Here is a 26,802-nt window from a genome sequence, read left to right on the forward strand (position 1 = left end):
ACTCCGGAGGTGTGTTCTCGTCGTTTGCAGAACTATCAAAAAAATTTGGTCTCCCAAATTCTCACCTTTTCCGTTTTTTTCAGATCAGGCATTTTGTTCAGAACCAGTTCCCACAATTCCCTGGCCGTCCTCCAGACTCTAGGACTGACCCTCTCCTATCGCTCGGTACCGGGCGGAAAGGGCTCGTCTCAATTTTATATGATAAAATATTTTGGATGAACCCAACTTGCTTAGACTCCCTAAAAGCCAAATGGGACGAAGATCTGGGAATTATCATTACAGATGAACAATGGGATCATATATTAGACCTTGTACACACTTCCTCTATATGTGCAAGACACAGTTTGCTGCAGTGTAGGATCCTGCATAGGGTTCACTACACCAATGCGAGGTTAGCAAAGATATACCCGGATAGAACGGATGCGTGTAATAGATGTAAACAATCTCCAGCCGATTATATGCACATGTTTTGGACGTGCCCCAAACTCAGAGTTTTGGACTGCAATATTTGATACACTAAGTAGGGTCTTGGGCGTGACGTTAGACCCTGATCCACTCACTGCCTTTTTCGGTATCCCGAATACCCCTACGATCGCATCTAGGGCTGCAAAACAAGTTGTGGCATTCACTACCCTCCTCGCTAGGAGACTTATTCTCTTTAAATGGATACACCCTTCCCCACCTACTCACAACAGATGGATACATGAGATACTACATTGCGTTAAGCTTGAGCTAATCAGATTCTCCCTAAAGGGCTCCCTTGAAACATTCCATGTGACCTGGCAACCATTTCTGCAACACATCGATACCCTGACTATCAATGAAGAGACTTAGAAAGGATAGAGCTTTACACCTCAAACTATACTTCCTTATCTTTTATTATTATGTTATTCCTATTTTCTAACCCCCCCCCCCCCCCCTTTCCCTGTCCTGGTATGTATGGGTGTGAATGAGACCCCCGGGGGCTGGGTGGGTAACTGGGGAGGGAGAGGGGAACGGGAGACGCAGCTGCAGAAGGTCAAGCTACCCAAGAATTACCACAATACTATAGGCAGGGGTGGGGGAAAGAGTGAAATAATCTCATTGATGACTTTCTTCCACAGCCACAGCCGTGCTAGAGTTTTCTTTCTGTGTTTTTAGTTCTTTCTCTACTTCTTTTTATCTAAATGTTAGTGCATAATACAGATGGGTCTGATTGATATTATTATTGTTTTTTGTTTTTCTTTCCCAGTAGCATCTATGCTGTATGTTTGGATGTTTTGCAGATGTGTTTTCAACAACTCCGGTGTGGGGGGGATGGGGTGGGTATGAGGGAGGGGAAGGGGAAATGAAAGGGGAAGAAAAGAAAAAAAGATGGAAAATGAATGATGTTGTTGTCAATTGTAAATGTATAAATTACTTATCCTGCAATAAAGAAATTTATTAAAAATAAAATATCTATGCAAATGCATATGCAATATGTATAACTTGAATAAGTAATAAATACAGAAACAACATGTTTAACAATATGTAAATGAGTAGCTACATTTATTTCACATTACATTAACATTTATACGGTCTTTGGCCCTTTGAGGGCAATCATAATGCTGATGTGGCCCTCTGTGAAAATGAGTTTGACACCCCTGGTCTAGAGTATAAATATGTTTTTATCGTTTTCTGCAGTATTTCCTAGAACGTGAGATATAGACATAAATGCATATATTAGATTATCAAATGCCGTTTGATACCGATCAACGTTATATAAAAAATGTCAACTGTACATGGTCCTAAGCGTTATGACTGATCATCCGCGGGTGAGCGGAGGGGGGGGTCGTTTATAATTCCGTGACCGACGTTAAATGATTTATGTAGTATGGGTGATATATAGATCAGAGCAGTTTGTATAGAAAATGATAAAGAAAAACGCTGAAAAAGCTTCCTCGTAGCGATGGGCGATGAGAGTGGAGCAAACAGATCCCAGTTATGTGATGTGGATCGATGCGATCCAGTTCCGGTTTGTATAATACTAATATACGCCCAAATCATGTGGATTATTGAGTTATGGCAAATATCCATATCCACAGTGTGTGTCTTGAGTCCAGGGACGATAAACTAGTGGCCGGACGGAATAGGGAGACGCACCGGTATCACAAGAGATCCACTTCCGGTTGCAACTCGCCAATCAGAGTTGTGATGGCTCCCGCAGCATATGACAAGGCTCCGTGGGTGAAATATGAATTCCATGACGAAAATATGAAATCTGAACTTGAAACACGCTGTACAGCGATATTGGCGGAGAATGGGTTAATGACAACACTGGAATAAAGATAGACATTTAACGTTAGACTAGAGCAGTGGTTCTCAAACTGTGGTACGTGTACCACTAGTGGCACTTGGTGGTACTGCTGGTGGTACTTGAAAACATTTACAAAAAAGCAAAAAAAAGCCTAAGTTCAGGCCACTGAACTTAGAAGCAGGCCAGGCCAGTGTTTCTGGTTGCGGCGGCGCGATAGTTAGATAACCTAACACTTTGGTCGCCAGGCTTATATTCAGAATAAACCATCCCACGCCAGCTCTATTTGTCTATGGAGAAGTTACCCTTCTTTGCAGGGCTATAACTTTTTAAATTGTATTGCTAAATTGACATTACTATGGCCCATTCAACATCAAGTATCTATTGTTCAGGGTGTAGCAACGTTATACTTTTTCATTCACATATTCATACTAAAATACGGTCTAAAGTCGTTTTATCGTTTTCTGCAGCTTTCTCCAGAACGTGATTTATAGCCCTAAATGCATTATATTGATGATTGTATAGTTTGATAGCAATCGGCGCGAGAAAAAAAAATTCAAATGGACGTGCTTCTAGAAGTTACTACTTATCATCTGATGTTGACCGGATGGGGGGGGGGTGTCGTTTATAATTCCGTGGCCAACGTTAGATGATTCATCTAGTGTGGGTGATATGATCATCAGAGCAGTTTATATCGAACACGTTAAAAAATAACGCTGAATCTTACCGTAGCTTCCTCGTAGCGTTGGGCGATGAGCGTGGAGCAGAAATATTCCCATTATGGGATGTAGAAATATGCGATCCATTTCCAGGTTGTATAATAGTATATACGTCCAAATCATGTTATTTATAGAGTTATTGGTAACGGATCGCTATCCGTTGTGTCGAGCTCGAGTCCTGGGACTATTAGCGAGTGATCGGACCGAATTGGAATGAGCACCAGCTTCCATTTCCTGTTTCCGGTCTGGGCGATCCGCCGATCGGCCACCAGATGGCGCTCTTGAACCGTTGGAGAGTTGAGAGGGGATCAACAGTAGATCTCAAGTCTCCGGGGGAGAAATATGATTTCGATCACAGATTTTTGAAATATTGATATCAAAGACGTGGTACGGCGTCTTTGGCAGAATGAGCATGGCGGGGAATGACGTGGTAAGGCGTTTTTGGCGACCATAGTGTTAAGTGGGGAACAACCAGGAGATTTTTTTTCCTTTCTTTTTGTAATGTCAGATAAAAAATTAAATACTCCCACTTTTCTGAAAAGAGTTGGTGTTAAATCTGACATTACAAAAAATCCATCAAAATCTGTGTTGCTGCTAATCATTGACACATGCCTAGCCTGTAATAATCTCCCCCCGAAAAATGTACTTTGCATTTGATATATTGAAAATATTTTACTTTGTGTGTTTTTTTTAACAATAATTTGTGATGCCATCACACAAACTGGCATTTAAAGGGTAAACATTCAAACATTTATTGAATATGTGTTTTCTTTTCTTTTTTACAATAATTTGTGATGCCCATCACAAACACTGGCATTTAAAGGGTAAAGTGTGAGTGTGAGAGAAAGACGGACAATTGCTTGCTGTGTGAGAGAGAGAGAGAGAGAGAGAGAGAGAGAGAGAGAGAGAGAGAGAGAGAGATAGAGAGAGAATTAAGTACATTTGCTGAAATACAGTTGTTCTTAATTTTCTCACTTGCTATGTGAGAATGTTAGTTATTATGTTCTCAATGCCCCTTGAATTGTATGAGTTGTGTGGAAGCGTTTGCTAGTTCTAGTGCTAACCCTTTGTACATTGTGGCTGTGTCTGACAAAAGTTAACAATAAATAATGGTATTAGGAATACATTTGCCTCCTGCGTGAACTGTGCATAGCTGAATAGACTGTATTTTAACGCCGGTTATATGGTAGTACTTGGAGAGCCAGCTACGTTCTCAGGTGGTACTTGGTGTAAAAAGTTTGAGAACCACTGGACTAGAGGCTATAAAGAATAGACTACCACAGAAATAAATGCATTCGAAAAGTTTATTTAGGAAAAAATTATTTTAACATTACATAAAAAAAAAATTGCGGTTACCGCGGCGGTTTCAATGGCTTCACTCATTTGTGCGGTAAGGAAGAAATCAATACCGCGGCAGCCCTAACCATGCCCATTACACCATGCCCAAAAGATCCACCGTTTCCAACAACCTACCGTACTTTTCGCACTATAAGCCGCACCTGACTATAAGCCGCAGCAGCTAAATTGAATGATGTGTACATATATAAGCCGCACTGGACTATAAGCCGCAGGTGTTTTAATGTTTAATTACCATATGTAATTAGCATTGGGACACAATACTGTCGGACAAATAACAAGAATTAACTCATTTACAAGTTGTATTAAGTTTAGCAAATAAGGGAACAGATAAATAACATTTCAATGCAGTCAAAAAAGCAATATTTAGATTTTTACATTTTCGGGTTTGGTCACGTCGAGTCACATATAAGCCGCACCGTTATATAAGCCGCAGGGTCGAAAAATGGGGGAAAAAGCCGCGGCTTATAGTCCGAAAAGTACGGTAACTCTGAAGTACGGGGCCGTGCGGGAGAAAGTCTCCTTTTACATTGACCATGCCACAGCTGTGGCATTCACAACAGACGCTTGGACGTCGGTGGCGATGGAGGCGTACATGGCAGTCACCTGTCATTTTATTTCCAACGAGTGGGAATTACTGGGATATGTCTTGGAAACAAAATAACTGGAGATAAAACATTCTGGAGTAAACATCGTGCAACGCCTGGGTGAAGTGGCTGGCGCGTATGGCATACCCAACAAAAAGTGAGTGCGTTATATGATATTATGTTTGACTGCTGTCCGTTCGAAAAACCCTAGCGAACGTTCTAACCCTAAAAACAGGGTTCGGGGACAGCCTTAATCCCCACCACATCCCCATCCAAGACACACACCCTGATAAAGCACGTCATGATGACCGAAGGAAAACACAAACAGCCCGCACGCCACTCACACCGCCATGCACGGCGACGGGAATGCCACAGGAATGCCACCCCCACAAATAGGATTTTAAATTCTCCAGTCCTAAGTAACAGAGAACGTTATTCTAGACAATGTGCTATAGTTTGGACGGGAGGGGCTACGTCAGCAACAGATCTTGGTGGAGCCAATAGTTTGAAATCCCATTCATTTTCCCATTGACAATGTGATTTTATCCAGCATTCCAAATATGGTATCAGGTGGTCCGCCTCATTTATCTCATAGAGTAGTCTCCCACTTTCATTGAATGGCAGGGTAAATAGCGTAAACATTTGCATTTACTAGGGATGTCCGATAATGGCATTCAAATGTGATATCGAAAATGATCGGTTTTCCACATTTTTTTACATTTATTTAACCTTTATTTACCCAGGCAAGCAAGTAAGAACAAATTCTGATTTTATTTATTGTCAAAAGTATGCATAATGTTGTGTTATTTGCACGACAAGAGATATGTAATGTTAATTACCTGAAATGATTCCGTTTTTGGGGGGGGGGGGGGGGGGCCCTGCATATATCGGTTGATATCAGTATCGGAAATTAAGAGTTGGACAATATCGGGATATCGGTAAAAAAGCCAATATCGAACATCCCTAATTTTTACCAAACCTTCTTTAAGACACTTGACCAAGTGATAAGCTCCTCTTTATATGGGGCAACAAAACACCCAGAATCTCCAAATCTCTCCCTCAGAGATGTAAGCTAAGTGGGGGCATCGCACTTTTTTCACTATTATTATTGGTCTGCACACATTCACAAGGTCATTTATTGGCTCGAGTCTCCTAATACTCCTCTCTCACTATTGCTCTTCATCTTCCCTTTATGCCCTCCTCTATTCGTCCCTGCCCTTTAAACCTAGCTCCAGTTTTCAGATAGCCCAGTCGTTTTGAACACTTTAACCTCTTAAGCCCGCATTTTCAGAAAATACTAAAAGTACATACCTAAGTAAATGGAAGATTGCTCCACTTCTACAAGGTCCATTTGCATGTTCTTGGTATCTAGGGACATCTATGGATCTCAGGGAATGTATTCCCATATCAATTATTATAATTTTCCTTTTTTCTTTTCATCTTTGACGGTGAATAACACCATGCTAGCATTGACCAGACGTGAAACATGTACAGGGGGGTTTGTAGATACAGTAGTGAATTTTGCCATCCGGACACATGCAATTTGAAATATGAATATATAATATCAGGCCTATAAATTACCTTATTATGACAGTCTATGGTATAAGTCATACATATATGGACCGGGCCAAATCTCGTCTTTCCAATGGCAGGGTTCAATCTGGATTTATTACCACCAGGCGCCTGTTACAGGGCAGCAAAGACATTCACAAAGTGAATGAAATCTACTGTAAGTACAGTTACTTTTTTATAATGTAAATAGCTCAGCCATTTTTTTATCAGATTAAAACGCCGCTTTTTTCTAGACGTTCACAGAAAGGTAAAGAAACAAACAAGTTTGTTTCAAGTTTGTTTATTATATGTCACAACAAAATACAGAATACTTTATATGAAATGCTTATTTCTGAAAGAGCCCCTGAGTGTGCTACATACAGTAAAAAAAGAAAGTAAGTAAAACATTTTTAAATAAAGTAATTAAGAAGTAAGTAAAAGTAAGTAAAGTCAATATACATATATACAATATACAACACAGAGTAAAATGAGTAACAGTGAGGTACAATGCAGAAATGAGATGGGGTACAAAACTCAGGGTAGGGTGCAAATGAGGTATGGATGTAGTGCAAATCTTTTTAATAATAGATACATATAAAGTGTGTTAAAGTGTCTAAAGTGAGTAAAGTGAGTGGTAGGTGAGTGTTTGTTTAAAGTGAGTGTGTACATGTGGATGTGTGTGCAGTGAGTGTAGATGGCGCCATCTTGTGTAGATGATGGGTTGTTACATAGTGTCATTGTCATTGAGCATCCTGATGGCCTGGGCCCAGGAGTTCAAAACTTTTAATCCCCATCTGATCGGATCAGATTTGGATTCATTAATTTTAACTCATTATGAATTGAAAATGGGGGACCCTGATGTAAACAAGACGAAAGTCTTTCTCTGGTCTGCATCCCCTTAACAATTGTGTGTATTGATCTGTACTGTACCCATTCTGCAATCTGTTAATTACAATTTTGAATCAATCAATCAATCAATAGGGATTACAAGTTTTGAACTCCTGGGCCCTGGGGATAGAAGCTCCTTCTGAGTCTCTCTGTACTAGCCATGAGACTCCGGTAGCGCTTGCCCGACTGCAGCAGTTCAAAGAGGCAGTTGTTTGGGTGACTAGAGTCTTTGATTATTCTCTTGGCCTTGGCCCTGCAACGCTTGTTGTAAATGTCCTGGAGAGTGGGAACGACGTTCTATTTTATGGCAATAACGTTCAGGTTTGTTCGACCCGTGAGATATAATCACGAAAATAACATCAGAATTCTTCACAAAGAATATTTTCAGGAGGCGGCTGGGTGGCGCAGCGGACATTGCGCTCGTCACCAACGCAAGAGACACCGGGTACCGGGTTCGACTCCGGCTGTCTGCGTTGCCTCCGGCTTGGGCCAGCCGTCATACTAACTCAATTGGCAGAGTTAGCGGGTGGAAGTCTATGGGTGGTAATCTGGACGTTGTGGACAGCGACTCCTACAGGTCGGTTGGGGACGCCTGCACAGCAAAGACAGGAAATGGCGGGGGTAGTGTGAGCCTCCCACACGTTACACCTCGCCAATGAGAATCCGCGCTGGCAGGTGAAAAGATGCGACAGGCTGCCTCCTCGTGTATCGGAGGGGACACGTGATGAAAGGCTTCTATCCTCCCTACAACCGGCCAGTGGGGGGCATATGCGAGCAACGTTCAAGACAGGGGAAGGGAGAATTGGCACAACGGAATTGGAATGGGAGAAAAATGGAAAGAGCAGAAAAAAGTGGATAAAAAAAATATATATATTTTCAGCAGCTTTCACAGAGGGTGCTGTGAGCTGGGTAGTGTAGTTTTATGAAATTTCAATGTCCATTGAAAGCCATGGGTCTCCTCTGTCTTAGGACTACAACGGTTTCATTACGCATTATTTCCTCACGTCTAATTCATCGAGTTTCTGCCGGGATGCGCTGAGGTATTTATGAACTCATATTTCGCTAATAACACTTAAAATCATTGTTAGACAAACGTAGTGCTGAAAATATACACGTTGACTGCTGTTTTGATAGGGTTAGGGTCTTTACTCTTGGCTACATTTGAAAAGAAAAAATGCAACATGAATTAATACGGACTGTATTGATCTATTTATGACGTGATATTAATTCCGGCTCCATACCGGGCCCGTCAGGCTTAAGGGGTTAAGCTGTTCAACTTTTTCTCAGTGGCACAGTAAAGGTATCAAGATATTTCAAGCTCTGTATGAGGACGGTGTGTTTTGTAGCTTTTCTCATTAGTCATCTTCTTTTGAACTCACTCCATCTCACCTTTTTAGATATTTTCAACTGAGACACTGTACATCTCTACCATTTCCCCTCTCTCCCTTTACTCCCCCCCCCCCCCCCCCCCCCAAACAGTCATGGGCTGACCTGCTCATTTTTAATCCACACCAAAAAGCATCCATTTCAAGCTAAAACCAAATGGGAACAGGAGCTGGGGATGGAGTTTAACAATGAGTGATGGGACGAGGCCATAGACAGAATACACACCACCACGTCCTGCGCTCGTCTTAGCCTCATACAACTCAAAGTACTGCATAGAACTCACTTTTCCAAATCCAGGCTTTCTGAGATATATCCGGTGAAGGTGGAGGATAAATGTAGTACTAGTAGATGTCAAAATACTCAATATGTGATTTGAGTCATATGTTCTTTACATGTCCAGAACTCCATATCTACTGGGATGGATTAATACCTGCAACCATGTCCATTGATAGCAATCTTTGGAACCCCTATTGAAACATTCGCTCTTAACTCTAAACAAAAACAAATTCGCATTCACATCCCTTTTAGCTAGACACATTATACTTTTACATTGGAAATCCGCCAAGAGTCCTTCTACACCGCAATGGCTTAACACTTTGTGCGCCAAAAACGAGTATACTCGTTATTGCCCGCCATGCGTTGTGCGCCAGAAACGAGTTAACTCGTTTTTGGGATCAATATTAAATGTTTTCGTTATTTTCAGCCCGATTGTTTATTTATTTCACTGCAATCCATCTGATCAACCCATAGTTAAAAAAAAAAAAAAAAGAGGCTACTGACGATCAAGGAATTATAAACGCCCCCCCCCCCCCTTTCCTTCACGCATGATGAAGCATAATGTATACCGATCATATACATTTGAATTTTTTTATATAGCGTGTATAGGAAAGAAACGCCAATCGATCGGCCTATATGATTTGATTTGATTTGATATTTTTTATTTTCGTGTCTTACATACAGATGTATGCCCAGCCCATATGGGCTTACAAGACACATAACAATAAGTATATAATAATATACTTTACCAATTACTTAACAAATGACATAGACCAAGATGGCCATAAAAAAAAAGAAAAATACAAGAAAATACAATAAATCGCATTTTAGGAATTACTGCAGAAAACCTTAAAAACATACTTTTATTATCCAAGTGGGGTTCCGGGGGGGGGAGAGCGAGCAAGAGCATATGTATGTATTGTATTAGATAGCAAGTATTAGGTATATATCTCGTAAACTACATTTATATTGATTCAAATGGAATGTATAGTCCTGTGATTTACATTGGATGTTTACTGTTAATGCTTGTGTGTCTAATTTTATGTTATGTTTAAAAAATAATAAAAAAATTAAATACAAAAGAAAAAAAAACACTTTTATTCACGACTGTATTAACACGACAATGTGTGAATGAAAATATATAACGTTCCCACATCCGGAATGATAGATACCCGATGTTGAATGGGCCATAGTAATGTCGATATAGCTATAATATTTAAAAAGTTATAGCCCTGCAAAGAAGGTAAACATCTCCATAGGGTTACACAGCACTGGCAGACTGGGCCCAAGGATGGGTACAATGCATGGCGTGTTAACAATGTCATGTTTTTTCTCAAACTTCAGAGAAAATTAAATACACTGCGAGGGGCTCAAGGAAGAACTTTTATAATATATGACAGCCCTTTATAAGTACTTTTAATGAGTTACAACGTCTGCCTCCCAGTTAATCCCAGTATGTACCTGCCTTCTCATGGAAACTGACCTGTCTACTAGCTCTCTCCTTCTCTTTTCCTGATGAGCATTCATTTATTAGTTGCTAGATCTCACCCCAGACACACTCTGAGACTTAGATGAAGCTGTGTGTGTGTGTGTGTGTGTGTGTGTGTGTGTGTGTGTGTGTGTGTGTGTGTGTGTGTGTGTAATATGTTCTCATTAGTCCCCGCCCCCCCTTACCGTGCAGGTGGTCAGCAGCCAGCCAATGATGGCCCAGCGCGGCAGGATGTCTGAGCTCAGCACCTCATTGGAGGGATGGACCACACCGCAGATGTAGCGAATCAGGTCACAGCGTAGAGATTGGCTCTCTGCTGTGGATAGATACTGTCTCTGGAACCAGTCCTGGTACCTCTTCTGTTGGCCAAAACGCACCTGCAGCAGAGACAGACCTTTAAAGACACAATCCGCAATCCATATGTAATGAGGTGGGTAGTCCCACCACCAAAGAAATTTATAAAATGAAAAATAGGAATGGAGACATGTTTTAATTCTCTAGTTGACTGACTGAGCTCTTGATACAAGAACTAACACTAGACAACAGGTTAACATGAGTTCTTAATGGTTTTTGTGGCTGTAAAAGGTGTGTTTATGTCTGGTGTTTATATACACTGGAATGTAATGGGTTTGGGAATATCCACACTAGTTAGTTCAGCAACAGAAAACGGAACTATAATGATGAAAGAGAACAGAACAAAATAAGGTGAATAGTAGACATTTATAATTACAATTAGTTTGAGGTCACAGCCAGGTCATAATATCAATTTCCTCCATTAGAGATATAAGAACATCTTTCTATGTGTTAATGTGTCAACTCTGCAATATTGTATAATCGCATGTATGTACATTTAAGAGGCCTTTCACCCAAATGTTTAGAATGCCCATTTGTCCTCCATGTTGGAAGAGGGTTGGAATGTGCCGATATATATAAATATATCAACACAAATGTAATACTGGATCTTGTAAACAAGTCACAGTGGAACAGTAATATCATGCTTTTCCAGAGCTCTACCACTGCACAGAAATTTGGCATTTTCTTTTGAAAGTGGTTACCAGTGGTTACAGGCAGCCATGTTGGAAGATGAAGACATTCTGTGGAAGGCCTCCATGTATCTACTACTACTGTCTGTACAGTATGTATGTATGTATGTATGTATGTATGTATGTATGTATGTATGTATGTATGTATGTATGTATGTATGTATGTATGTATGTATGTATGTATCATGTATTACCCTGGAGGTCATGAAAAGCAACTTGGTCTCCATATCAGGTGTGAGACGACAGGCAAGGAACTTTCTAGAGGTACGAGCGGTCAACAGCTGCAATAAACCTGAGAGAGAGAGAGACAGAGACAGAGACAGAGAGAGAGAGAGATGTACTTGTTTACAGTTAACACACACACAAAGACAGCAACGTAGACAAGTCATAGACAAACACAACACAACAAACCAAAAAGTACATACAATCTATGAAACACGCACACAACCCTTTTCACACTGCCCATTAAAGCCAGGAATCATGCCCCATTATGCCGGCATGCCTTTCTGTGTGAAAGGAACGAACATGGAATAAAGGGGTAACATTTTATGTGGCATTCTGCCCTCTTCAGGTATAGTGAAATTGCAGGGGTGGTTTCGCACTTAGCTTCTGTGTCTAAGGGACATCCTGGCATTGTGGGATAGGGGGTGATGTGGTTAATTGTGTGGTGGTTAGCTTGCCAATCTGCACACATGATATAATAATAATAATAATAATAATTAATAATAATAATAATAATAATAAATAATAATAAGAGACATGTTTTATTGCTTATTCCAACTATCAGTTGTCGCATGAATAAAGGCTGACCACGCGATATAATAAGAATAATAGGGTACATGTTTTATGTAGCAATAGTATGCAATGTGAGAAGATGCAAAACTCACATCAAAACACAACTCACATCAACTGGCTGCCCTGGACTCGTAAAAAGGCGAAGGTATCCCCTATATTTTCAAAAGCCTAGAGAAAGCTTTCATTGTGTGCGTCTTTGGAGACCTATTTCAGAACACGCTGAGTCTATTCTTTCTGCACTGTGTCTATTCAATTGATCTCCATCTATCCAACTCAGAAACACAACATTGTGTCTGAAAGCCCACAGTTATAGTCCTTGCTAGGTTCAGGACAACCCAATGGCGGCAAACTGGGAGGGAAAGAAGAGAGTCCACATCGTTATAATTCTGCGAGTTCTGTGTGAAAAGGGCTACACCCTCCCACACACACACCTCCCCAGGGCCTACCAGTGAATGTAGGGCTGAGGGCTGCTGGGTTGTGGAGCAGGTCTTTCCATAACAGCTCCATCTCAGGGATCCTGGCTACGATCTGAAGCAACCTGACCAGATCTCTGCCTATTATAAAACACTCCATGAACTAGACAGAGACAGAGACAGAGACAGAGACAGAGACAGAGACAGAGAGAGAAGAGAAATTGTTGTTATGCATTCACTTTTAATTGGCATTTCAACTGCCTCACACATCCGTTTGCCAATAATGGACATACAATAAATTCAACAGTCTATAGTCCATTACCTTTATTCTATAATCCAAGTCAAGTCAAGTCAAGTCAAGTCAAGAGTTTTATTTGTCACGGCATACACAGCGATTGTGCAATAATACAAGTAATAAGAATAGGATGAGAATAAGACATTTGTGCAATAATACAAGTAATAAGAATAAGACATAAGAGGTATAATGTACATAAAGTTTACAAAAAGGATGGTAAGACATGCTAAGGTCCTGCGATAGTGCAATACACTGTTAGCTACGGATGAGGCACTGGGTCTTATGTACACTACTATACAATGCTATACTATACAATCTACAGTTGTACTATGTGTCCTTATGCTAGCTTGCTATATCCATCTGTTTACTATACAAGAACCACTCCCGTTCTTGTTTTTAAAGTGACCTTTTCATTGTGTAAAGTGACCGTTGAGTGTGAGCGTGTGCAGCATGTGTGTGTGTGTGTTCATGCTAAAGTGACTGCTAGTGTGTGAGTGTATACAGTGTGTGTTGTGTGTGTGCTCATGTGTGCTTGTGTGTGGAGAGTTCAGTGTTCAAGACTCTGATGGCCTGGGGGAAGAAGCTGAGCCGAAGTCTCTCTGTCCTAGTTGCTGGTGGTCGCAGGCGTTTGCCTGACCGCAGCAGCTTGAACAGGCTGTTGTTGGAGTGGTGAGAATTTTCATTATTCTACAGGCTCTGGATTTGCACCTCTTGTTATATAAGACCTGCAGGGGTGGTAGTGCAATACCCGTAGTACGCTCAGCTGAGCGCACCACTCTCTGTAGGGCCTTCTTGTCCTGTGCCGTGCTGTTTCCATACCAGGCAGTGATGTTTCCAGTCAAGATGCTCTCTACAGCTCCGGAGTAGAAGGACTGGAGTATCTTCCCCGATACTCTGAACTTCCTCAACTGTCTCAGGTGGTAGAGGCGCTGCTTCGCCTTCTTTACGACTGAGTCTATGTGTGTTGTCCATGTCAGGTCCTCTGAGATGTGGACCCCCAGGTACTTGAAGCTGCTCACCATGTCCACGGTAGCCCCGTTTAGCCTCAGTGGTGTGTGTGTCCCCTGCTGTGTTCTCCTAAAATCCACGACCAGCTCCTTGGTTTTACCAATGTTCAGGAGCAGGCTGTTGTCCTGACATCAGAGTTCCAGTACCTCAACCTCCTCCCGGTAGGCCTTCTCGTCGTTGTCAGAGATCAGCCCCACCACCACTGTGTCGTCCGCAAACTTCACTATGGAGTTGGAGCTGAACTTGGCCACACAGTCATGTGTGTATAGTGAATACAGCAGGGGGCTCAGAACACAGCCCTGGGGGGACCCGATACTTAGGGTGATGGTGTTGGAGGTCTGACCCCCCACCCTGACCGCCTGGGGCCTTTCACTCAGAAAGTCCAGTATCCAGGCGCTCAGAGCGGAGCTCAGACCCAGCTCAATCAGCTTGTCCACCAGTCTGGTGGGGACTATGGTGTTGAACGCTGAGCTATAGTCAATGAACAACAGTCTCACATAGCCCCCCTTCTGGCAGTCTAGGTGAGAGAGGGTGCTGTGTAGTACTTGGGAGACCGCATCGTCAGTGGACCCGTTTGGCCTGTATGCAAATTGCATAGGGTCCATATCACTGGGGAGGGAGGCACAAATGTAATCCTTAACCAGCCTCTCAAAACATTTCATGACCACAGAGGTGAGTGCCACCGGTCTGTAGTCATTAAGACCTGTTGGGGAGGATTTCTTTGGTACCGGTATTATAGTAGACACTGACACCTTGAAACAGGCAGGGACCACGGACTCAGCCAGGGATAGATTAAAAATGGTGGTGAACACTGGGGCTAGCTGGTTAGCACAGGACTTAAGTATACGTCCTGTTATCCCATCTGTGCCAGCTGCCTTTCTGGTGTTCACCCGCATAAATGCTATTCTCACACTGTGTTCCGTCAATGAGTGCCCCCCCCCCCCGCCCCCCCCCCCCCACCCCCTCCACGACGGCCGGCGCATCAGTGACGTCGTTAGCCGGTGAGCTAGCGTCTCTACTGTTTGCACCAAACCGTGTGTAAAAGGAGTTGAGCTGGTCCGCGAGGCGTCGGCACTCCCCATTGAGGGGGCGCTGACTTTGTAGTCAGTTATCGTCCGTAGTCCTCGCCATAAACCCTTACCTTTAGTCTATAATCTCTTACCTTTAGTCTATAATCCCTTACCTTTAGTCTATAATCCCATACATTGAGTCTATAATCCCTTACCTTTAGACCAGCGGTTCTCAAACTACAGGTCACGATCCAAAGTGGGGTCGCGGGTAGGTGACAGTGGGGTCACGCATTGGCAACAAAAAAAAGAACTCAGATCGAGTTTTCCAGCCGGCAGCTGTGTGTATTTGTCATGTCTCGCCCCTTCATCAATGGAGGCCGACACACGTATTCCAATACACATCTCACTACACCCTGCACATTTATAATCGCGGGAGGGGGGTCTGGTCTTTTGTGTGTAACCTGGACTCGCAATGGATAGGTTTGTTGTCAGAAGCGTTGCTGGTTGGCCGCGATGAAATGGGCTCTGCGCATAACCAGCTGCTATACCACACTGAAGTGAGGTGGCAGAGTATTCGCCTTTGTTAACTCGGAGAAGCGCAGATTTTCCTTGCAGACAAAAACAACACATTGGCAGAGAAATGTGCTGATAATGAGCTGGAAACTCTGTTAGTGGCACTCCAGGATAATCAGTGGAGATTTGGGGGTATTTACTCAGATTGATGGCTTGTTGTAGGAACAGAATGCAGGAGGCGCTCAATGATCTTTCGTGTGACGAGCTACTGAAAGTCAAGTTCACTGGACAGGCCCTCGCAAAGTTCTGGATATCAGTCCGGAACAAGTACCCAGTGTTGTGTGATGCTGAGCTGATAAAGGGTGTCCCCTTCGCATCAACATATCTCTGTGAGGGCGGATTTTCAGAGTAGAAGCGGATCTCTGCCAAAGCGCACGTGAGCGCATTTTCTTTTCATGTTCTGGCAACATATTTTGGCTAAATATGCCATGTTTTATAAATGTGTATACAGAAACAATTCCATTGCTTTTGTTGATAATATTCATTAATTTCATTGATAACATAGTGCTGTAATTTCATTTTCTAAACGTGTGCTTTTATTTTGATATTCCTTATTTCCACGTTGAAATTACACGATACATTAAGTGTGGGGTCGCCAAAAAATTCCTAAATAAAATGGGGTTGTGGTATAAAAAAGTTTGAGAACCCCTGCTTTAGACTATAATCCCTTAACTTTAGTCTATTATCCCATACATTTAGTCTATAATCCCTTACCTTTAGACTATAATCGCATAACATTAGCCTATAATCCCTTACCTTTTCTCTCAACATGGAGTAGACTATGATCCCTTACCTTTAGTCTATACCTTACCTTTAGTCTATAATCCCTTACCTTTTCTCTCAACATGGAGATACAGTAGTCTATAATCCCTTACCATTAGTATATAATCCCTTACCATTAGTATATAATCCCTTACCTCTCAACATGGAGATACAGTAGCAGGGTTCCCACGCTTGCCTTGACATTTTTTTCCATGCTACCTCCTGATTTTCCAGGTACCATATTAAGTGATAATCTATAGGCCCCTGAAGCTTTCATCCTGTCCTCTTCTCTCCACACCTCCCCTCTTGTGTCCGCTCCTGTCTTCTCTTCCTACTCTTCTCCATTTTCCTCTGTCATTCTCTACTCTCTTATCCTCCTCTTCTTCTCCTCCTCTTTCATCTTCGCCCATCTTCTCTTCCTCCTCCCTCTTTCCTTTATTATTAGTCTTATTAGATTATGAGTTTTACGTAGAAGGGGTAGTATGCCTACTCTTACTCTGTAAAATCTTTTGTAAATCAAACTAATGAACCTAAAAGGGAAAACATAAGGCTGGTTCCCCTGTGGTTCCTCAGTACAGCAACCCCCACTAGTAAGCTTAGCTTAACAGTATAGATGTATAGAATCGGTCTAGGCATGATCAATGATTTAAAAAAAAATTCTCACCCCAAATGTTCCTATTTAGTAGTATAATCTTTTTTAAGAAAAAAACGAAAAATCACAAAATTGCTAAAAGTAGATATAAGAATGAATGTTACAAAATGTATCAAGTTCAAGTTTCTTTATTAGTTGTCATACAGAAGTACAGAATACTTTTTTTTATTTTTTTATCTTTCCCCCCCCTCCTTTTTTCCTCCGTTTTTCTCCCATCCCAATGTTAGTCGTTATGCCAATTCCCAATCCCCTTCCTGGTCGCTGCGCAGCTACCCCCTACGGTCGGTCTGGGAGAGTGGAGGCTATCACATGCTTCCTCCAACACATGTGTAGCCAATCAACCGCTTCTTTTCACCTGGCAGCGCGGACTCTCACTGAGAGGGTGTAACGTGTGGAAGGATCACACTATCACACTTAGATCCTATCCGCGCTGAGCAGGCGCCCCGACCGAACTGTAGGAGTCGCTGTTTACAATGACCAGGACCCACCCACCAGCTTTCCCACCCCTAACTAGGGATGCACGATAATTATCGGGCCGATATCAGCAATTATGACGTCATCCCAATAAACTCGATAACGTTATTGATAGCTCCGATAACATATAATACATTTTTTGGTTAAAAGAAATCCGGTGTGGGTGGATTTGGATGAAGGGCGCTTGTTTTTATTATAGCCTCCTCCCGTTTTGCCAGTACTGTGGTAAAACTGATAGCGTGTGGTTTAGGAACAGGCAGTTTTTCACAAATCCAGCGCTCCCTTTCTTGGCTGTGACGTAGTCACGTTACATTCGGAGACAGACAGTCGATCTGCCAATTACGTCCCACGGCTTGCACCCACCTCTTCTTCTTACCACCAATCAGAAGCTCTCGTTCGTTTATTTACCTCCGGATTGTCAGCCATTACTCTACTCGGAGCTAACGTTATCTCCCTGCCAGCCACATTGACAAGTACCAGCGCTTATACATTACTGGCAAATGTCTTGTTGCACTTGTGGCAACGAGCGTTGTCAGCATCGACTTTAGTAAAATAGACCCAGACTTTTGAACATTTCGTTCTGTCCGCCATTATGAGAGCAGAGCTGTCTGTACTCGGTGTGTGTGTGTGTGAGTGAGTGTGTGTGTGTGTGTGTGGGAGGGGAAGAGAGGAGAGAGCAGGCAGCCCGCTCCCCGCGCAGGCAGAGACACAGAGGCAGGAGAGATATAGACAACGGCCAACAAGATTAGTTTGCGACGTTTAAATTCCTCAAAAAAAACCTCCATAATTTCTCGAGTACCGATAGCAGTACCGATGACGTCGGAGCTTATAAATACAAAAAAATATAGTATATATATAAAAGTATATATATATATATATATACAGTTAAAAAAAATATTATAATACAATAAATATCGGTTATCGGTATCGGCTTGAGGAGCATAAAGTTATCGGTGTCAAAAAATCAATATCGTGCATCCCTACCCCTAACACTGCCAATTGTGAAGCTGGTAGCAATGCCGAGAGCTGGGCTCGAACCCAGCATCTCCTGCACTAGTGGCGAGCGCCTTGCCCACTGCGCCACTTAGCCGCAGTACAGAATACTTTTATATCTGTTTTGCTCCAGAGATTGTGCTAGATAAAAATAGATAAGTATAAAATAAGTATAGTAAGTATAAAATAGAAGTCAAGTACGTAGACAAAAGTATTCAGTATATACATATATACAATGTACAATGCAGAGTAGAAGTAACTGAGTTACAATACAATATACTATACAGTACAAAGCAGAAATGGGATGAGGTACAATTTAGGTACAATTTACAGTAAGGTGTAATGAGGTATGGGTTGTAGTGCAAATTCTTTACCATATAAAGTGTGTTTAGGTGTTCTAAAGTGGGTGCTGCAGTGATTTAGCATTCTCGATGAAGCAGGGAACGTTACAGTCTCTAACGTCTCTTTGGAATTGAATCCTTGCTCTGATGTCGTCCAGTTTATTGTCTATTGATTGTACATTGGCTAGCAATATACTGGGCAGTGGCGTTCTGTGCCGCCTGGCTCGCAGTCTGTTTCGGACACCAGCTCTCCTTCCTCGTCGCCTGGATCCTTTGTTGTTCCGTGGGCCGAGGTATGGTCCTGATGTGCTCAAGATCTCAGCAGGCCATTGTTGTTGTTCGGAGAGCTGATCCAGAGAGCAATCCAGTTGGTAAATTTCCCGTAATCCAATGTCTATGAGTGACTGACGGTCATACACATTAAATGCACCTACAGTTGGTACAAACAAAACTCTTAATACTATAAATATTAACAAAAGTAAGCACAGTCGCGACGGAGCGCACAGAGAGGCAGCCGGTCTTAGCAGCGCCATCTTGGTATGACTTTCATTTTCATCAGCGGGGGGGGGTATATACTCGTTATCACCATACATAACGCTTATATTGAAACATGTTGACATTAGGGCCGTTCTTTCAACCTAAAAGTGCACTTTCTTCAACCTCGAACCTAAATTCCTTAGCAACCCGTGTTACCAAGTAAACAAATCACAGAACGATAGCTAGTTAGTTAGCACCAGCCAGGTATCAACGTTAGCTCCCGGAACGATAGCTAGTTAGTTCGCACCAGCCAGGTATCAACGTTAGCTCCCGGAACGATAGCTAGTTAGTTAGCACCAGCCAGGTATCAACGTTAGCTCCCGGAACGATAGCTAGTTAGTTAGCACCAGCCAGGTATCAACGTTAGCTCCCGGAACGATAGCTAGTTAGTTAGCACCAGCCAGGTATCAACGTTAGCTCCCGGAATGATAGCTAGTTAGTTAGCACCAGCCAGGTATCAACGTTATCTCCCGGAACGATAGCTAGTTAGTTAGCACCAAGTCAAGTCAAGTCAAGTCAAGAGTTTTAATTGTCACGGCATACAGGTATACAATGAAATGCGGGTGGTCTCGCCCGCAACGATGTGCAATACAGTGGTACAACATATAATAGAATCAAAAAATAAAAAAACAACATTGTGCAGTGAACAGGTAACAGGTAACATGGAGTGACATCTCGGTATCTGTACATAGTTATTTACAGAGCATATGGGACATGCTAGTTAGCTTTGGTAGTGCAATACACTGTTCCTGTTATTCTAATTTAAAGTGTCCTTTCCTTTTGGCCATAAGTGTGCGTGTGTGCGACATGAGTGTGTGCCCGCTCATGTTAAAGTGTTAAGTGGCTGCTCGTGTGTGAGCGTGCACAGCGTGCGTGTCGTGTGTGTGTTCATGTGTGCTTGTGTGTGGATAGTTCAATGTTCTGAGCACTCAATGTTCATTGTTCAGGGCTCTGATGGCCTGGGGGAAGAAGCTGAGCCTAAGCCGCTCTGTCCTAGTAGCTGGGGTTCGCAGGCGTCTGCCTGACCTCAGCAGCTGGAACAGGCTGTTATTGGGGTGGTGAGGGTCTTTCATTATCCTGCAGGCTCTGGATTTGCACCTCTTGTTGTATAGAACCTGCAGGGGGGGTAGTGCAATACCGGTGGTACGCTCGGCTGAGCGCACCACTCTCTGTAGGGCCTTCTTGTCCTGTGCCGTGCTGTTTCCATACCAGGCAGTGATGTTTCCGGTCAGGATGCTCTCTACAGCTCCTGAGTAGAAGGACTGGAGTATCTTCCCCGATACTCTGAACTTCCTTAACTGTCTCAGGTGGTAGAGGCGCTGTTTCGCCTTCTTTACTACTGTGTCTATGTGTGTTGACCATGTCAGGTCCTCTGAGATGTGGACCCCCAGGTACTGACCGCCTGGGGTCTTTCGCTCAGAAAGTCCAGTACCCAGGCGCTCAGGGCGGAGCTCAGACCTAGCTCGATCAGCTTGTCCACCAGTCTGGTGGGGACTATGGTGTTGAACGCTGAGCTCTAGTCAATGAACAACAGTCTCACATAGCCCCCCTTCTGACGGTCAAGGTGCGAGAGGGTGCTGTGCAGTACCTGGGAGACCGCGTCGTCGGTGGACCTGTTTGTCCTGTATGCAAATTGCATAGGGTCCATATCACTGGGGAGGGAGGCACAAATGTGGTCCTTGACCAGCCTCTCGAAACATTTCATGACCACAGAGGTGAGTGCCACCGGTCTGTAGTCATTTGGACATGTTGGGGAGGGTTTCTTCGGTACAGGGATGATGGTAGACATCTTGAAGCAGGCAGGCACCACTGACTCCGCCAGGGATTGATTAAATATGGCGGTGAACACTGGGGCCAGCTGGTTGGCACAGGACTTGAGTATGCGTCCTGTTATGCCATCTGGGCCAGCAGCCTTCCTGGTGTTCACCTGCATAAATGCTCTTCTCACACTGTGTTCCGACAACGAGAGAGCGTCCCCGCCCCCCCGCGGTTGCCCCCCCCCCTCCACAACAGCCGGCGCGCCAGGGACGTCACTAGCCGGAGAGCCAGCAGCGCCACTGTCTACACCAAACCGAGCGTAGAAGGTGTTGAGCTTGTCCGCGAGGGAGGCGTCGTCGCTCCCCATTGAGGGGGCGCTGACTTTATAGTCAGTTATTGTCTTCAGTCCCTGCCATAATCCTCTTGTGTCGTTTTGTGCCATTTGTGTCTCCAGTTTGTCAGCATATGTCCTCTTAGCAAGTTTAACAGCCTTGCGTAGAGTATAGACTGAAGCCTTATACTCCTCCATGTTTCCTGACTCTCTACCCAGGTTGTAAGCGGTGGTGCGAGAGTTCAGAGCTGGTCTAATAGTGCTGTCCACCCACGGTTTCTGGTTTGGGAAAACCTGCACCGTTTTCCTGGGGACAATACCATCAGCTATTGTTATTATGTAGCTCACCACTGTGTCTGCGAGCTCGCTGACGTCACTGGCGCTTCCTTTGAACATATCCCAATCCGTATCTGTAAACACGTCCTGGAGCGTGGCCTCTGATTCGTCGGTCCACTTCTTTGTCTCACGTGACACGACGGCGTCACGTGATCTTTGCTGATATGCCGGAAATAGCAAGATGGAGTCGTGATCGCTCGAGCTTGAGGACCCCGTTAATGGCGGAGCGGCTACTGCCTTGTAGCCGGCTCTGAACGGGGAATAACAGTGGTCGAGTGTGTTTTTCCCTCTGGTGGAGCAAGCGATGTGCTGAAAAAAGGACGGCATCACTTTCTTCAGGTTTGCCTGGTTGAAATCGCCGGCCACTACCATCGCTGCGTCTGGATGTTTGATCTGGTGTCTGTTGAGGTTATCGTGTAGTTCTCCCAGCGCTTTGCCCGTATTCGCGTGTGGGGGAATATATACGGCGGTCATGATGACCGCGGTGAACTCCCTCGGGAGGTGAAACGGACGACACAGGATAGAAAGGTGCTCCATGTCCGGGGAACACGAGTTCGAGAGAACTTGCACCCCTTCGGGATTAACCCAGGAATTGTTCGTGAGGAGGCAGACCCCGCCGCCGATGCTCTTTCCTGAGGCAGCGGTTCGATCTGCACGTAATACTGTGAAGGCGTCCGAGGGAGAAATGCTTTTGTCCGGAGTCGCCGACGTGAGCCATGTCTCCGTGAGACACATGATGTTGATGTCTCTCATCTCCCGTTGGAACCGGACCCTCGCCCTTAGGTCATCCATCCTACCCTCCAACGAACGGGCATTCGCCAGAAAGATGGATGGAATTGCTGGGCGGTAAGCAGCTCTTTTTAGTCTCAGTCTAATACCTCCACGTCTCCCTCTGTGTCTCCTCCTGCCGTAGCCTTTGTTCTTTTCCTTGCCGCCATTCTCCCGTCTGATTTCTGCTGGCCATTCTAGGTCAAAAGTGTCTCCAAACTCCTCTTTGAGCCCGGGGTTCAGGTCCATAAGTGTCTGACGGTCGTATGACGTACCCGCCAGTGTTGCTTTAAATAAAAAAGTAGAAAAAACAAACATAATAGCTAAAAGTGTGTACATCGTTGCGGAGCTAAAACCAGAGGCGTCTGACCAGGGTCGCGTCCTCTCTCAATATGACACCAGCCAGGTATCAACGTTAGCTCCCGGAACCATAGCCACGTAACCCTCTGCTGGCGCGTGCTGTGCACTACAATCAACTCCGTGTCAGTGTAATAGCAGTCTGTGACGTCACGGTATTGAGAATCATACCGGCGGGATCTCGAAATATCCTGGTATACCATAATACCGTCATACCGCCCAAGCCTACTGGGGGGCCCCTATGTTGAGCGTGATGGATGAGGAGGTGCAGTTGCCTGCCCTCACCACCTGGGGTCTACCCGTCAGGAAGTCCAAGACCCACTGGCAGAGGTCATAGTTTAAGCCCAGGTCCCTGAGCTTGGCTATGAGTTTGGAGGGGACTATGGTATTGAATGCTGAGCTGTAGTCGATGAACAGCATTCTCACATAGTTCCCCTGCCTCTTGTCCAGGTGTGATGCTGCTGTGTGCAGCACATGGGCTATCCGTGGACCTGTTGGGGCGATATGCAAATTGCAGGGGGTCCAGGTTGATGGGGAGGGAGGAACAGATGTAGCCCTTCACTAGCTTCTCAAAGCACTTCATGGCTATGGAGGTGAGAGCTACAGGGCGGTAGTCGTTGAGGCAAGCAGGCTTGGATTTTTTGGGTACAGGGATAATAGTGGACTTCTTCAGACAGGTGGGGATGACAGCCTGTTCTAAGGACAGGTTAACTATGTCAGTGGATACCGGGGCCAGTTGGTCGGCACAGACTTTTAGGACGCGGCCGGGGATGCCGTCCGGTCCTGCTGCCTTCCTGATATTCACTTTCTTAAAGGTCCTCCTCACCTCATGTTCTGTTATCCTGAACACTGAGTCTCCATCAGCAGTGCAGTGGTTTGTAGGCTGGTGTTGTTATTCACAGCCTCAAACCTCGCATAGAAGGTATTGAGATCATTTGCTAAGGAGATGTCACTGTTCAGCTTGAGGGAGGTGCCTTTGTAATCTGTCATCGTTCTGAGGCTAGACTATTCATGTCAACTAGTATAGAAGTAATGTCACAGCCTAATGTGTAAATGTATGGGTAGTTAGCTAGCAATGCACTCCATGTGCTTGCATCATTAACACTTTGACTGCCGGGAAACGCTTTACAGCGTCATTCCCGGCCATGCTCAAGTTGCCGAAGGACGCTGTACAGCGTCTTTAATATCAATATTTCAAAAATCTGCGATCGGATTCATATTTCCCCTCCGCTGGCCTGAGATCCACCAGGAGGACCCACTGAGCTCTCTGGCGGTTCAGGAGCGCCATCTGGTGGCCGATCGGCGCAATCGCCAAACAGGAAGTGCTATGGAGGTTGTGCTGGTCGGCCATATTACTTCCGGGCACTCGGTTTGGCTGCCGGCACTCGCTCGTCACAATATAATAGCGATCCATTGCCAATAACTCGATAAACAACATGATTTGGACGTATATAGTATTATACAAGCTGGAAATGGTTCATCAGGATAAACATCCCATAATCGAAAACGGTCTACACCACGCTGATCGTCCAACGGCGCGAGGAAGATCCGGTGAGATTCAGCGTTATTCTTGAACGTGTTCCATATAAACTGTTATGATGAACATATGACCCACTCTGGATGAATCATCTAACGCTGCCCACGGAATTATAAACGACCCCCCGCCCATCCGGTCATCATCAGATCATACGTAGATCATTCTAGAAGTACGTCCAATTGAAATTTTTTATATCGCCCCGATTGCCATCAAACTGTATTTCATCATCAATATAATGCATTTGGGGCTATAGATCACGTTCTGGAGAAAGCTGCAGAAAGAGATGAAAACATACTTATACATTAGACCAGTGGTTCCCAAAGTCGGGGTCGCGACCCAAAGGTGGGCCGCGAGCAGCCACGGGTGGGCCGCGAGATGATTAAAAAAAGAAAAAAAATATATTTTTATTTTTTTATATTTTTTTTTTTTTTTTGTCAGGCCACTGAACTTAGAAGCAGGCCAGGACAGTGTTTCTAGTTGTATTCTAAAATTCTATTCTATTGTATTCTAAAATGTGACTATATGGTTTGACAAGTTTTGACAAGTTTGACAAGTTTCTTTATTAGTTGACATGCAAAGATACAATGCAAAGGTTTTATATTAACTTAATAAATAAACAAAAACGAAAAATCTTCTTATTTCAACGAACATTTCAAACTAAATAACAGATTATGCACATAAAACGCTGAAAACAACCGAAGCAACAATAGTATTTTAATGAGGCTATTATTATTATCATTATTATTTTGCAACAAGTTAGCCCTCTCATAAATAGCACATATAAATGAATAACTAACTTGAACTAACTTAATAGGATTGAAGTGATATTTGGCTTAAAAAATCGGTCACCTGGCAAAAAAAAAAAAAAAAAAAAGCCTGACGATGTCCATTGGGCCGCGGCTCTCTGACGCCTTATTTTCTGGGCCCTGGCCTGAAAAGTTTGGGAACCCCTGCATTAGACCATACTTTACTATGAATATGTGAATGAAAAAGTTTAACGTTGCTACACAATGAACAATACATATAGGACTTTGAATGGGCCCTAATAATGGCAATGTAGCAATAGAATTTTAAAAGTTATGGCCATGCAAAGAAGGGGTACTTCTCCATAGACAAATAGAGCCGGCAACCTATGGTATATAATGAATTTAACCCATGGCACCCATAGTGTTAACAAAATCCAAATGCAAAACAAACTCAAACTCAAGTTGCTAGCTAGTTAGCAAGATTGCACTGCTTACTAACTAACGTTGATAAACTCAGGTTTACCACACAGTTAAAACACAGCTACAGTACTTACATTTGAGGATAAACTTGCATAAGAAGTTTCACTGTAGATGTCAAGGCTCCCGTGTTGGCTGGAAAATGCATGTATTTGACCCTTCTATTGAGATTGCGAGTAACGTTATTATTCCTGAAGTCCACCAATCCGAAACTATACTTTTAAAGTCCATATCACCAAGTTGCCTGCATCAAATTCCAACATCCAATATACCATATAGGATGCTAAGAGCATGCTCTACAACATGGGATCATCCATTTCTATCTACAGTAATTGTAGATAATTGTAAATGTTCACATGTAAAGGGTTTTTATAAACTAATCTTAATTTTGTGCTCAATAGTTTCATTTTATTACTATTTTACACATCATCCAATAAAATGTTCCAGGACAACTGTTTCTATTTCCATGTAAGTGTTCACTTTTGCTCAGTTTCCATGACTTTTCCATACTTAGAAAATGAAAAAGTGTATTCCATGTTTTCCAGGTACCGTGGGAACCCTAGTCTATAGTCTATAATCTAGTCCAGGGGTTCCCAAACTTTTCAGGCCAGGGCCCAGAAAATAAGGCGTCAGAGAGCCGCGGCCCAATGCACATCGTCGGGCTTTTTTTTTCTTTTTTTTTGCCAGGCGACCGATTTTTTAAGCTAAATATCACTTCAATCCTATTAAGTTAGTTCAAGTTAGTTATTCATTTATATGTGCTATTTATGAGAGGGCTAACTTGTTGCAAAATAATAATGATAATAATCATAGCCTCATTAAAATACTATTGTTGCTTCGGTTGTTTTCAGCGTTTTATGTGCATAATCTGTTATTTAGTTTGAAATGTTCATTGAAATAAGTAGATTTTTCGTTTTTGTTTATTTATTAAGTTAATATAAAACCATATAGTCACATTTTAGAATACAATAGAATATAATTTTAGAATACAACTAGAAACACTGTCATGGCCTGCTTCTAAGTTCAGTGACCTGACAAAAAAAAAAAAAAAATTAAATCATCTCGCGGCCCA

General features: G+C 43.3%; 1 protein-coding gene across 1 annotated transcript in view; it reads right to left on the bottom strand.

Moving 5' to 3' along the window:
- The window catches only part of ints3 (integrator complex subunit 3), a 120,786-nt gene that overhangs the window by 84,560 nt on the left and 9,424 nt on the right, over positions 1-26,802 (bottom strand). Inside the window, exons 8-10 of the mRNA XM_084312721.1 lie at positions 12,809-12,938; positions 11,762-11,859; positions 10,710-10,901 (exon numbers count right to left, since the gene is read on the bottom strand). Of these exons, the coding sequence (XP_084168847.1) occupies positions 10,710-10,901; positions 11,762-11,859; positions 12,809-12,938 (420 nt within the window). The remainder of the gene's footprint in view (positions 1-10,709; positions 10,902-11,761; positions 11,860-12,808; positions 12,939-26,802) is intronic.

The sequence above is a fragment of the Notolepis coatsorum genome (assembly GCF_963971535.1).
Source record: "Notolepis coatsorum genome assembly, chromosome: 4".
Classification (NCBI taxonomy): domain Eukaryota; kingdom Metazoa; phylum Chordata; class Actinopteri; order Aulopiformes; family Paralepididae; genus Notolepis; species Notolepis coatsorum.